Genomic DNA, 13,388 nt, shown 5'->3' on the forward strand with positions numbered 1-13,388 from the left:
GGGAAATGTGCAAGCGTGCGTGGAAAGGTTTGAAAGGAATGAGAGAGTGTTTCTGATTAGAGGTGTGAATGGAAAAGTAGGGAACTTGAAGGTGGATGGAGTAGTTGGTGAGTGGGGTGTACCTGCAGAAATGGATGAGAATGACCATGCTATGGTGGACATTTATGTGGGGAGGGGGTTGATGATAGCCAATTCCCTCTTTAGACACAAAATAATCCACAGGTATACGTGGTGAGTGATGAGAAGGGTAGGTGGTGAACTAAATGAACGGAAGGCAGTGATTAATTATGTTTGTGTGGATGACAGAATGAGGTGTGTAATGGATGCAAGAGCATACAGAGATTGGGGGAGTGGATTTTCTGACCACCACGTGGTAGTGGCGAAAGTCAGGGTTCAAATGCAATGGAGGAGTCAAAGGAGGGAATGACAGGAAGAAGTAGTCCATATAAGGAGGGTAAAAAGGTTGCAAGAGGATAGAAAAAAGGCAGAATATGAGTTAGAAGTGGAGGAGTGATTTGGTAAATACGATTTTGAGGAGATGGGGGACATGGAAGGCTCGTGGAAGGTGTGTACAAGATATTCACAGAAGAAATCTGTGCAGCATGTGAGGTGGCGTGTGGAGTGAAGAGGAGATGAAAAGAAGCTCACATATTAGCATGGTGGAATGAAGAGGTGAGACAAGCTGCGGCATAGAAGAAGAAAGCGCATTGTGAGTGGATGGGAATCAGGGGCTTGGAGGAAGCTGAGACAGAAGAGAGAGTTATATGTCGAGAGGAAGAGAGAGGTGAAAAGATTAGTAAGAGATTAAGAAGAGAGTGGATGAGAAATTTGGAAAGAATTTGAGTGTAAAGTGGGGAGAATGTAAGAATATGTTCTGGAAAGAGGTAAAGAGAGTAAGACAGGGTGATAAAGAAGTTAGTCAGGGAGTGAAAGATAAAAAAAGTGAAAACAATAAAATTTAGTTGTTTGTGGATGGAGGTTGTATCCTCAACCTTCTCATCACAAGAACTAAGAATGACACTAGAACCGCTGTCTTGAAGATGTTGCCAGAGGTGAGATCCTCCATCATAGAACAGGGCAACTATTTCAATGTGGATCTTACAAGATGCCGTGCTTTTGATAGATTCTGGGTTACACAGTGTCATCACTGTCAGGGTTTTGATCATACATCTGGGAGGTGTTCTAGAAAAAATGATGAACCTAAATGTTTTGTTTGTGCTGGAACTCATAAATCTAAGGATTGTTGTTAGAGAAATTCTCCCTAATACATCGACTGCTCTTCCTTAAGACGTCAAGAAGCTAACACTAATCCACAGTCGATTGCCCATTTTGCATCTAGTAGTAACTGTCCAGTTATGATTTCTCATGTGCATAGATTGATTGAAAATACCAAATTTGACCATTCAGAAAACTGACTACATCCCTCTTGAACCAGTTAAGGATGGGTCTTTTAAATATTTGTTTCGTCCATCATAAGATAGACTATACTAATGAAGCTGTAAATCAGCACGAACCTGATATTTTGTGCTTGACTGAAACCTGGTTGTATGCGTCAGATATTAATATTATTTGTAGTGCTTTGCCTTAAACATATTCTGTTATAAATATTCCTAGGCCTGCTGCTGACACTCCGGGAGGAGGTGTAGTATTCTAAATAAATGTTGGAAAATACTACAAGAAAACAAAGGAGCTCAGTAACCAGGACAGTAACAAAAGTGATATAAAGAGGGGCTGTTGAAAAGGCTATCCTGATCCACATCATCGATCTCATTCTCTGTCAAGAGAAGTCCCCATCAAAACATCAACAATTCTTCGTCACAACAGTTCGCACCTTGGACGATTCTGTGTCATTCATACGATATTATTATGCACAGCAGATGTTTATTTAATTGTCCCAGGACTGTCTGATGGTAGAATTGTATACAATGCTGCTGCTTCTCTACAGAGTTTGAATATGAGTCGGAGATCGCATTCTCCAGTGACCTTGAGTGGATACAAGTGAGACGGGCACTGGTTTTAGGCTTAGGTTAGCTTCTTTTACAGCTGCTAGGCCATTTAGATTTGCTTTAAATTTTTTTTTGGACTCATTTGGGTGGGTTTAGGACTTTGTTGGAGGGGAAACCTGAGGCTGAAAAATTCATCCTTATACAGGTACTGGTGTACCTTGATATATACCCCTAGATGCGATACCCCCAACTTAACGATGGGGATAAAAATACCACCATACCCTACCTAACGATGGTCAAACTCTGGTTTAACGATGATTTTTTATTTTTTGGTTTTTACCAATTTTGATAGACTAAAACTGTGTGTTTAGGTTGATTTATAGATAGTTTTTAGACTTAGATTAATGTGTTTTAGCCATAGGCTGGGTGAACATTGTCATTTTGGGGTACAGTTTACTGAACTTGATTTTTTCCAAACTTTATTTGACAATTTTTAGATATTATTTGTTTTTTTTATTGAGTTATTTACAGATGTTATTCCTAGGTTAGCTTCTTTTACAGTTGTTGGGCCCTTTAGATTGGCATAAAATTTGTTTTTAGGTCCATTTGGGTGGGTTTTGGACTTCGTTTGGGGGGAAACCCAAGGCTGAAAAACACATCCCATTACTTTACGTATTAAATCTACCCCGATATATGATACCCCACTGAATGGTGGGTTTTTACCTAACCAATTGCATCGTTAAACCGGGTATACCTGTAATTTACATGTTAACTCTACCTCGAGATACGATACCCCGCCTAGAGATGGGTTTTTACTTAACCAATTGCATCGTTGCACCGAGGTAGACGATGTAGAAAGGCAGAACGTGAGTGGTGCCTGCAACAGACCGATTTTTTTTTTTTTTTTTTTTTTTTTTTTATGTGTCCAACTCTGGGCATAGGCTTCACAGCCTGCTATCAAGGCCCAGCAGTCCTCCTACATACCATACACCTCTACATGTCACCACTTCGGCGCTAACACCCACCGTCCATATTGAATACATGCTAGGGCTGTCTCATACAGGACTGGAGTATTGATATTAGCGGTGGTATTTTTACGACATGTTGGCGGGTCGTCTGGTAGATCAGTAAAGTCTGATTTTTATGAAATTCAAATCCTTAAACCGTTCCCTGTCCCAGTGGGATTTGAACCCGGGTCCGTTAGGACTACAAGCCACCTCTCAACCGATTGAGCCACCGCAGTCAGTTTTGGCACCAGTCTTTTTCTTAGTTTATGTAAATGATATGGTGAAAGGAATAGACAGCTATATAAGGCTATTTGCAGATGATGCTAAGCTCCTAAGGAAAGTGAAAAAAGGGGAAGACTGTAAACAGCTGCAAATGGACCTTGATAAGATATCTGACCAGAGTCAAAGGTGAGAAATGCAGTTTAATGCAAAGAAATGTAAAGTAATGAAATTTGGAAAGAGTACAAAGAGACGAACAAGAAAATACAGAAGAGGGAACTAATGGATTAGTAAAACTAAAGAAGAGAAAGACAATCTTTCGCCGGAAAATCACATAATCAAGATCACCAGAGATACATACTGTATAACCTTTTGAGAAACATGAGGGTTGCTTTTATTTATCTGGATGAGGGAGATTATGAAAAAGTTGATTTTATCAGTGATTTGCCCAAAGCTGGAATATGCAGCAGTGGTATGGTCACCACATAAAAAGAAGGATAAAAGAAGGACTGAAAGAATACAATGAGTAGCAACGAAGATGGTACCTGGCTTAAGAGAATTACCATACAAGGAAAGACTGTTGAGACTAATCTCCCAGTGCTAGAAAAAAGAAGGATAAGGGGAAATCTGATTAATGTGTGCAGAGTATCCAAGGGAATTGAGAAGCTTGATAGGAAGGATCTGTCTTTGTGGGACGAAAGAGAAATGAGGGGTCACGAAAAACGTTGAAAAGGACCACGTGGAAGAGAGATATCAAGAAATACAGCTTCATTTACTGAACTATTGAAGCATAGATTAAACCAGATAAAAAGGTGATAAATGCCAAGGATATTCACGATTTCTAAACCAAGCTGGAGGTTAGTAATTATGGATACAGGACGCTATGAGCGCAGCTCCTTTCCCTTAAATCACAACTAGGTAAAGTAGGCAAACTATGTAAACACACACACACACACACACACACACACACACACACACACACACACACACACACACACACACACACACACACAATATGAATTGCTGAGTTTTAATGAATGGAGACTGGAGAGATGGTGAAAATGAGAGAAATGGATTGGTAAGGGCTGCATGTGTGTGTGTGTGTGTGTATGTGTGTGTGTGTGTGTGTGTGTGTGTGTGTGTGTGTGTGTGTGTGTGTGAGAGAGAGAGAGAGAGAGTCATTTTATAAGAATGGGGGTGTTTGACCATATAAATGACCTAACAAGCTTCAGACTTGTGATGAGACATGTAACCAGCCAACAGCCACTAACCAACAATTAGTCATCACAGAACAACCCTACAGCAAACACTAAAATGCTGCCCATCTTGACTTTCAGAAGGTTTTTAAGAGGGAAAAGAACGATGGAATCCCTCCAGCGGACGACTAGTGTTAAGGTGAGGTGGGAGGTGAAGGTTTGGACCAAGTGTGTTCTTTTCCAACAGTTATTATTAACATTGGTAGAGTTTATAGTCTAATGAAAGTTTATGCTGAATTAATATTGCATAATTATTAAGCATCAAATTTTCCAAGTGTTGGGATATGGTGTCGAGATGTGATGCGAGTACCGTCATGGGCTGGGCTTCTGGTATGGTGTAGGGTGTAGTGTGGTGTGGGTTGAGCATGGTTGGGCTAGATTTGGTTAGTGTGGTGGGGAGTGTTGTGTGGCATGATATATGCTATTCCTAACACACCTGTGGAGGGCTCATATGTTGTGGTGTGGTGTGGGTTGGGGTGGGCTGGTCTGGGCTGGGTGGGGCTAGGCTAGGGTGGACTGGGATGTGATGTGGTGTGTGTGATCTGGTGTGGCCTTGCCTTACATTACCCACACACCGATGGGGAGTGGCTAATATAAATTTCAGTCATTTCCAGTGTTGTGTAATGATGAGACAGGAGGGGGACTTTGAAAGCCTCATTACATTTATTATTCATAGAACTGGTCTTGTTGCTGGAGAGGGGTACCTTAATATGATGGCACATAAATGGCTGGGGAAGGCGGTGGCTCAGTCGGTAGAGTGGTGGCCTGCAGTCCTACCGGACCCAGGTTCAAATCCCGGCTGGGGCAGGGAACAGTTTAAGGATTTGAATTCCATATGAAAAAAAAAAAAAAAAAGCAGACTTTACAGGTACTGATCTACCAGAAGACCCGCTGACATGTCATAAAAATACCCCTGCTAATACCAGTGCACAAGTCCTGTATGAGACAGCCCTAGCATGTATTCAATATGGATGGTGGGTGTTGGCGCTGAAGTGGTGACATGCGGAGATGTATGGAATGTAGGAGGACTACTGGGCCTTGAGAGCAGGCTGTGAAGCCTATGCCCAGAGTCAGATACATAAAAAAAAAAAAAAATAAAAAAAATAAAATAACCAGATGGCTCTGGTGCTTAGTTATGCAAACATTCCTCGTCTCCCTCCTTGTCTTCCAGAAGGAGGATCTTGGACTGCAAAAGTGTGACTTCAGCTTGCAGTTCACTGGATTTGCATTTCCTTTCAGCCTGAGGTCACAGTAACAACATAGAACTTGTTACACACTGTCAAAGGAATGTTCATAAAGAAATTCAGTAAATTGTTATGTCTGTAATTTTCTCACATTTGCCTTGGTATCACTAGCCTCCCCTTTTTTTTATTATGGTATTATTTTTATTGCTGGTACCAGACAGTTTATTCAGCTTGAGGAAGGCCTCTTATATTGAAGGGGTTTAGTAAGGCTATATCCATCAACTCCATTGCAGAAAGTCACTGTTAAGCTAAATATAGTTGTCAAAAGATAGTGAATAATAAAGTGAAAAAGACATGCCATGGCCCAATGGGTTAACCCCTTCAATCAGACGTTTTTGATTATTTTTGCCTATCTCCAGACAGCTTTATTGAGTTCAGAAGTTTTTTTTTTTAAGTTGGGAAAAATGGTTTAAACTTTATTTAACCCATCACAGTGATACTTTGTTCACTTTAACTAGGCATGAAATTAGTGTCACAGTTCTGAATGCTGAACTGCAGCAAGAGATTTATACTAAAATATGGTACTAGTCATGAAGAAGTGCTGTAGGAAGACTGTATAGTAATATCATATATTGTCTAATTCTGCCATTGAGCTATAGGAAATAAATTGCGGAGGACAAAAATATCTGCCATGTTAAAATGAATGAACCATGGAGGTGTGTCCTAAGTTGCATAAAATTGTCTGATTGCAACAGAATAAACTACAGAAATGCATCATTGTGGTGATGTTAAATGAATATCATTCTTGGCGTCTTCATTCCAACTGTATTTTCTTTTTAATTTGAGGGAGGGGTAAAATCATCTTCGGGTGGTAAGAATTTTTTTTTACTGTACAAAAATACATGATTGACTTTTCCTGTTGCTATTACAGTAACTACGGTACTAACCGAGCCAAGCCAAACCTAACCACAAGATTTGAATAAATTGCCCTGACATTGTTATTGTACTAACGTGCATGTATCCAATTGCATTCAACAAGCTTGCAAGCCTTTACTAACAAATTATAACTAACCCTTTACATTGATGATGTACAGTATTTTCTTTTGCTGTTACCACCAGTCAATTTCATTCAGCAAGCTAGGTGTTGTATAGCCTTCATTTACCCCTTCATTGGTATACAGTAGTCAGTTTGTTTTCATCCAGCGGCACTGGGATGCTATCACAGCTTTAATGGTATGTTGTGGTTGCCATGAGTTCAGTGGCCATAAGCATTGTGATACCAACCCTAATGTATGGAAGTGAAGCTTGCACCTTGTTGAAAGGACACAGGTCAAGAGTGAGAGCAGTGGAAATTAGCTATTTGAGAGGAGCATATGGAGTTACGTGGAAAGACAGACTGACAGATGAGGAAGCGAAGGAGCGCTGTGGTGTGGATGTGGATGTGATATAAAGTGTTTGGAGAAATACGTTGAGGTGGTTTGGTCACTTGAAGAGGCGAGAGCGAGAGACTAACGAGGAGAGTGTATGCGAGTGAGGTGGAGGGGGGGAGAGGGAAGGGGAGGCTTAGGATGAGATGGAGGGGTGGAGTGGAGAGATACAGATATATGAGAGAGGGGGGTGGGAGCTGGGAGCAGGGGATGAAATGGTGTTGGACAGGGCAACATGGAGGTGATTTGTTTGTAGCCACCCACTACGGGATTGAGGTGTCCGGCAATAGAGTGATAGATAGAGTCTCTTAAAATGAGTGGGGTATGACTAACACCTTAACTCACCTATTATTATCTCTTTATATCTTAGCGTGTTCCCTTTGATTTGGCCAAATATCTAAAGATACTTAGCTAGATACTGTTGGAATGACAGATGACAACGGGCTTGCGGTCCTGGTTGGGTTGGGTAGGTCTGTCCAAGCGTCCTGGTGCTGTTTATGTAGAGTGTGCTGCTTGAATGAGACTTAGGAACTAACTGAAAAATGGCAAATCTCCTCCCTTTATTTGATTCAAGGATGCCAAATATTATTTAATCACATTGACTTAATACAGTGAATTTCTTCATGAAATTTGCAAGGAAGGTCTAACTTAACAAGTTAATCTTAGTTTTAACCCCTATTAGCTTGGCAATTTATAGCACGGTTGCTTACTCTGTATGAGTATTTTTCCGAATATAGCCTATCTACTCACTTGATGTAGTGCTGCTCTCGGGTGTCTGCCCATCTCCTCCTCTTCTTCCTTCTTTCCTTCCTTGCTCTTCTGTCTTTCTTTACTTCATTCTTTCCACGTCGTTCTGCCTGTGGGTGACTTTACACTCTCACTTCTGTCTTTCTTTCCTTCATTCTTTCCTCATCCTTCTGCCTGTGGGTGACTGTACACTGAGTGACAAGCCAAATGGTTTCCTGTACTCCAGGAAACCATTTACCATGTTGGGTGGTAACCGTATAATGAAATTATGGTGCCTGGTAGTATAGTGGGTAATTACGCCACTCCAATCGAATTGAACCGGTGAAGGTTTATATCCATCCCTCCACCTCATCCTCGGTCTACCCCTCCCTCTCCCTCCCTCCATCTCACCTACATACACCTTCTTAGTCAGTCTTTCATTCTCCATTCTCTCCACATGTCCAAACCACCCCAGTGTATTTCTCCTAATCTTCTCAACCACATCCACATCCACCCCACAAAGTTCCTTCACTTCTTCATTCATCAACCTGTCCCTTCATGTCACTCCACATGCTCCTCTCAGGTAACTAATTTCCACTGCTCTCACTCTTGACTTGTTCCCCTCTAGCAAGGTCAACCCCTCGCATCCATACATCAGGGTAGGGATCACAGTACTATCAGGCAGTGACTTCTTAACTTCCATACTCGCCTCCCTATTTCTCGTCACTGCTTTCAGTGAACCAACAATCTTCCTTCCCTGCTGTACCCTTTCACGTACTTCATCCACCAAAGTTCCTTCCTTACTCATCACACTACCCAAGTACTTGAATTCACTCACACTCTCCATATCCTCACCATCCAACCTCACTGTACATTCTGTGACTTCATTCCTCTCAAACACCATAACTTTACTTTTGTTTACATTAACTTTCAGATTCCTCCTCCTACACATTGTCCCAAATTCATTCACCAGACCTTGCAACTCCCATTCATCTTCACTCAACAATACTGTATCATCAGCAAACAGCAACACCGGAAGCTTCCAAATCTCACCCTCATTCATTAGAGCCATCCCCACATCCACTGCCCTACCTTGCACCTCCTTTACAGCCCCATCCATATATATATTAAACAGCCATGGAGACATCACACAACCCTGTTTCATTCCCTCATTGAGTTAAAAGAACTCACTCAGCTCACCATCCACTCACACTGTAGCCCTAGCTCCTTCGTACATACACTTCACAGCACTCAACAATTTCCCCTCCACTCCATATATTCTTAATACCTTCCACATACCTTGCCTATCTATTCTGTCATAAGCTTTCTCCAAGTCCATGAAGGCTGCATACACTTTCTTTCCTTTCTCTAGATACTTCTCCACTAAACATCTTAGAACAAATATCTGATCTATACACCCTTTTCCCTTCCTAAATCCCCCTTGTTCTCCAACTAGCTCCTCTGTCATATGCCTAATCCTATCAATGAGTATTCTACCATATATTTTACCAGTCACGCTTAGAAGGCAAATACCCCTATGGTTGAAAGATAAAAATGGTAGATCACTAGTAGAGAAGGGAGAAAAAGTGAGCAGATGGAGAGAACACTTTAAGGAACTGTTGAACATAGAGAATGAAAGTAATGTGAGTATAAGTGGCTGGGGAATAGCTGGGGGAAGGAGGAATGTGAGAAGAGAGGAAGAAATCAGTAGGATGGAAGTTGTGGAAGCAGTGAAGATAGTCAAAATGGGGAAAGCCCCAGGAGTTGGTGGAGTGTGTGGTGAAATGCTGACGTATGGGGGAGAGATAGTTTTAGAATGGATGTGGAAGATGTGCAGATTGGCCTGGGAGGAAGGTAGAGTCCCAGAGGATTGGAAGGCAGGTATAATTATTCCCCTGTACAAAAGAAAAGGGGAAAAAGAAGTGTGTGGTAATCTTAGTGTGATAGGAAAAGTATAATTATGGTAGGATACTCATTGACAGAGTTAGGGAAATAGCATAGGAATTAGTTGGAGAAGAACAGGGAGTTTTAGGAAGGGAAGATGTTGTGTAGATCAGATATTCATTCTTAGGTTATTAGTAGAAAAGTTTCTATAGAAAGGAAAGAAGTTGCATGCGGCCTTCATGGATATGGAGGAAGCATATGACAGGGTGGATAGACAAGGAGTGAGGAAAGTATTAGGAATATATGGAGTAAATGGGGAGTTGTTGAATGCTGTGAAGAATATGTATGAGGATGCCAAGGCTGTAGTGTGTGTGTGGACAGTGAACTGAGTGAATTTTTCTATTTCATGGTTGTTCAGTCTGTATATGGATGGGGTTATAAGAGAGATACAAGGTAGGGAAGTGGATGTTGGAGTGGCCCTAGTGAGAAAGGGCAGTGTTTGGAAACTCCCTGTACTGTTGTTTGGAGATGATACTGTGTTATTAAGTGAGATGAAGGGGAGCTGCAAGGCTTGGTGGATAAGTTTGGGAGAGTGTTTAAGAAACAGAATCTAAAGGTGAATATAGGGAAGAGTAAAGTTATGGTCTTCGAGAGAAGTGAAGTCAGTGAATGTACAGTGAGGTTGAATGAGGAGGAAATGGAAAATGTGAGTGTGTTTAAGTACTTGGGTAGTGTGATGAGTAAGGATGGAAGTTTAGAGGGTGAAGTGCTTGAAAGGGTACAGCTAGGAAGAAAGGTTGTTGGTTTCATGAAAGCAGTTATAAGAAACAGGGAAGTGAGCATGGAAGTGAAAAAGTTACTACATGACAGTATTGTGATACCAACTCTACCATATGGAAGTGAAGCTTGTACCTTGTTGGAGGGACAGAAGTCAAGAGTGAGAGCAGTGGAAATGAGTTATTTGAGAGGAGCATGTGGAGTCACATGGAGACACAGACTGACAAATGAGGGAGTGAAGGAGCGTTGTGGTGTGAATGTGGATGTGATAGGAAGCGTTAGGAGAAACACATTGAGGTGGTTTGGCCATGTGGAGAGGATGGAGAGTGAGAGACTGACAAGGAGAGTGTATGTGAGTGAGGTGGAGGGAGGGAGAGGAAGGGGTAGGCTGAGGATGAGATGGATGGATGGAGTGGAGAGGTATATGAGAGAGAGGGGTGTAAGCTGGGAGCAGGGCAATGAAATGGTGGGGGGCAGGGCGACATGGAGGTGATTTGTTTGTGGCCACACCTTATGGGATTAAGGTTTCTGGCAATAGATAGATAGATTGAAGAGAAACATTATTGTAGGTTACATGTTTCTTTCTTCAAGGATAGGGAAGGGAAAGTGCAGAACTTTCCAGCATTTGTTTAGTTCTTCCTGCAATCACAAGCAAGTTACAACAGCAGACCAATTGTGTGTGTGTGTGTGTGTGTGTGTGTGTGTGTGTGTGTGTGTGTGTGTGTGTGTGTGTTTTTTTAATATGAGGAAGAAGGAACGAAAGGCTGAGCCTGCAAAACGTTCCCTCCAAGAAAAAAAACAAAAGCAATACAAAAGAGAGTCAAATTCAAGAGCCATTCATTTGGAGATGCCTGGACACACTGCGTGTGAAAGGCTGGAGATCGTCATAGGAAGTAGGAAATACAGACAGAGGGAGACAGTTCCAGAGTTGACCTGTTGCATAAATGAATGACTGGGAGTAACGGTTAACTCTTGCATTGGAGAGTTGGACAGAAATGGGATAAGAGTTTGTCACTAGACGAGTGCTACACACCCGTTGTAGAGGTGGAGGGATGCAAGCAGACAGTTCAGAGGAGCAGTGTGGCGAAGAGTCAGAGGTTGAAGAGAGCCAGTAAGAGGAGGAGAGTTGATGAGACGAATAACCATTGACTCCACCTTATTGCGAAGAACTGTATGTGGGGAGCCTCCCCACACATGAGAGCTGTACTCTAAATGGGCGAATAAAACCCATGTATAAAGTCAACAAATGTGCAGGGGTAAAGAAGGCACAGAGTCGGCATAGCACACCCAGTCTCTTGGAAGCTGATTTTACAAGAGATGCAATATGATCTTTCCAAGATAAGTCCCGTGTGAATGAAACCGCAAGCATGTTCAAAGATGCTGCAGGATTGAGCAGGACATTATTTACCATTAGTGGGTACTCTTGTGGAAGATTTTGATGGGTGGATAGTAAAAACTGAGTCTTTGATGCATTAAAAATAAGATTATTTTTACCCCAGTCAGAGATACGAGCCAATCAGACATTAAGTGTGCCATAGCCTCATCCCTTATTTGTTGAAGTAACTGCTGAGATGGACATTGCAGGAACTGAATGGAAAGGTGAAAGGGGGAATCATCTGTGTACAAGTGGATAAGATTAGATGTACAGCTTAGAAGATCATTGATGAATACAAGGAAGAGAGTTGGTGATAGGACAGAGCCCCGAGGAACACCACTGTTGGTAGATCTAGGAGAAGAACGATGGCCGTCTACAACAGCAGCTATAGAACGACCAGAAAGGAAGCTATAGCTGAAGGCACAGATAGAAGGATAGAAACTAAGAGGGTAGTTTGGAAGTTAAAGATTTATGCCAGAGTTGGTCAAAAGCCTTTGAGATGTCAAGTGCATTGGCAAAGCTTTTGCCAAAGTCCCGAAAGGAGGATGACCAGGAGTCTGAATGGTAGGTGAGAAGATCGCCAATGGAACATCCCTGACAGAACCCATACTGACAATCAGAAAGAAGGTTGTGATAGGAAAGATGCATTAAAATATTTCTGTTAGGAATAGATTCGAAAACTTCTGAGACACAGGATGTTAAAGCAATTGGACGATAGTTAGAGGGTTGGGAATGGTCACCCTTCTTTTGGACTGGCTGAATGAGACCAAACTTCCAGCAGGAAGGAAAGGTAAAGTTGAAAGACAAAGGCTTTTGAATATTTCAAAAAATATACACTGTTTTCTTCAGTCAGTAAAAAATTTAATGGCATCTAAACAAACTGCGAGAGGATATTGGGTCAACTTTTGATGCCTTGCTTAGGGCTATATTTACCTTGGAAATAATCTGTCTCATTGTACCTCTCTGCCTTATAATAAGTCAACCTTAAAGGAGTTTTAGTGTATCTGTAGGATAAAGAGGTGCATGTGTAATTTCACTATTTTTTGTTTGCAGGATGATGATGATGATGGGAGTGTCGATATGGTGGAAAAGGAATGATGAGGTGGTGGTGGTGGTGGAGAAGGAGGAGGAGTGCAGAGGCATAGGGGCCTGGTATCAGTGGTGGCCTGACTTGGGACCACGGCACATCCTAAAGGGTCAGTTAAGGAGATTCCTGAGCACCTCTTCTTTATTGGTTATCTGTATTTCTGTCTCTGGTATGTTAATATGTTCATGTATGCAGATTATGTAATGTGCAACAGTGTGAGAAATTTATACATTAATACATTACATACATGAGCATAATGATGTGTAGTAGTGTATGCAGAATATAATTATTATTTAAAAAAAGGTAAAAAAAACAAAACAAAGCAAAAACTTCATATTCTCATCAGTCCAGGAAGCTCCCCAGCATCTTTTCCTTACTGGCTTTTTTATGTACTGTGTATGTGAATTTATATGTGTTGTTTGTAAATTCTGTTGGTATGCAAATTATGGAAATAGCATACAAGAGAATATGTTGGAATAACAGCTTCAGCCTGCAGTCCA

General features: G+C 41.5%; 1 protein-coding gene across 1 annotated transcript in view; it reads left to right on the forward strand.

Annotated features, from left to right (window-relative positions):
- The window catches only part of ewg (DNA-binding protein Ewg), a 113,136-nt gene extending 100,220 nt beyond the window's left edge, over positions 1-12,916 (forward strand). The window contains exons 13-14 of the mRNA XM_080286320.1: positions 4,510-4,567; positions 12,855-12,916. Of these exons, the coding sequence (XP_080142446.1) occupies positions 4,510-4,560 (51 nt within the window). The 3' untranslated portion in view covers positions 4,561-4,567; positions 12,855-12,916. The remainder of the gene's footprint in view (positions 1-4,509; positions 4,568-12,854) is intronic.
- Positions 12,917-13,388: the final 472 nt, after the last annotated feature.

This window comes from Coenobita brevimanus, chromosome 111 (assembly GCF_032717465.1).
Source record: "Coenobita brevimanus isolate Jiangsu-jjx chromosome 111, ASM3271746v2, whole genome shotgun sequence".
Taxonomy (NCBI): Eukaryota; Metazoa; Arthropoda; class Malacostraca; order Decapoda; family Coenobitidae; genus Coenobita; species Coenobita brevimanus.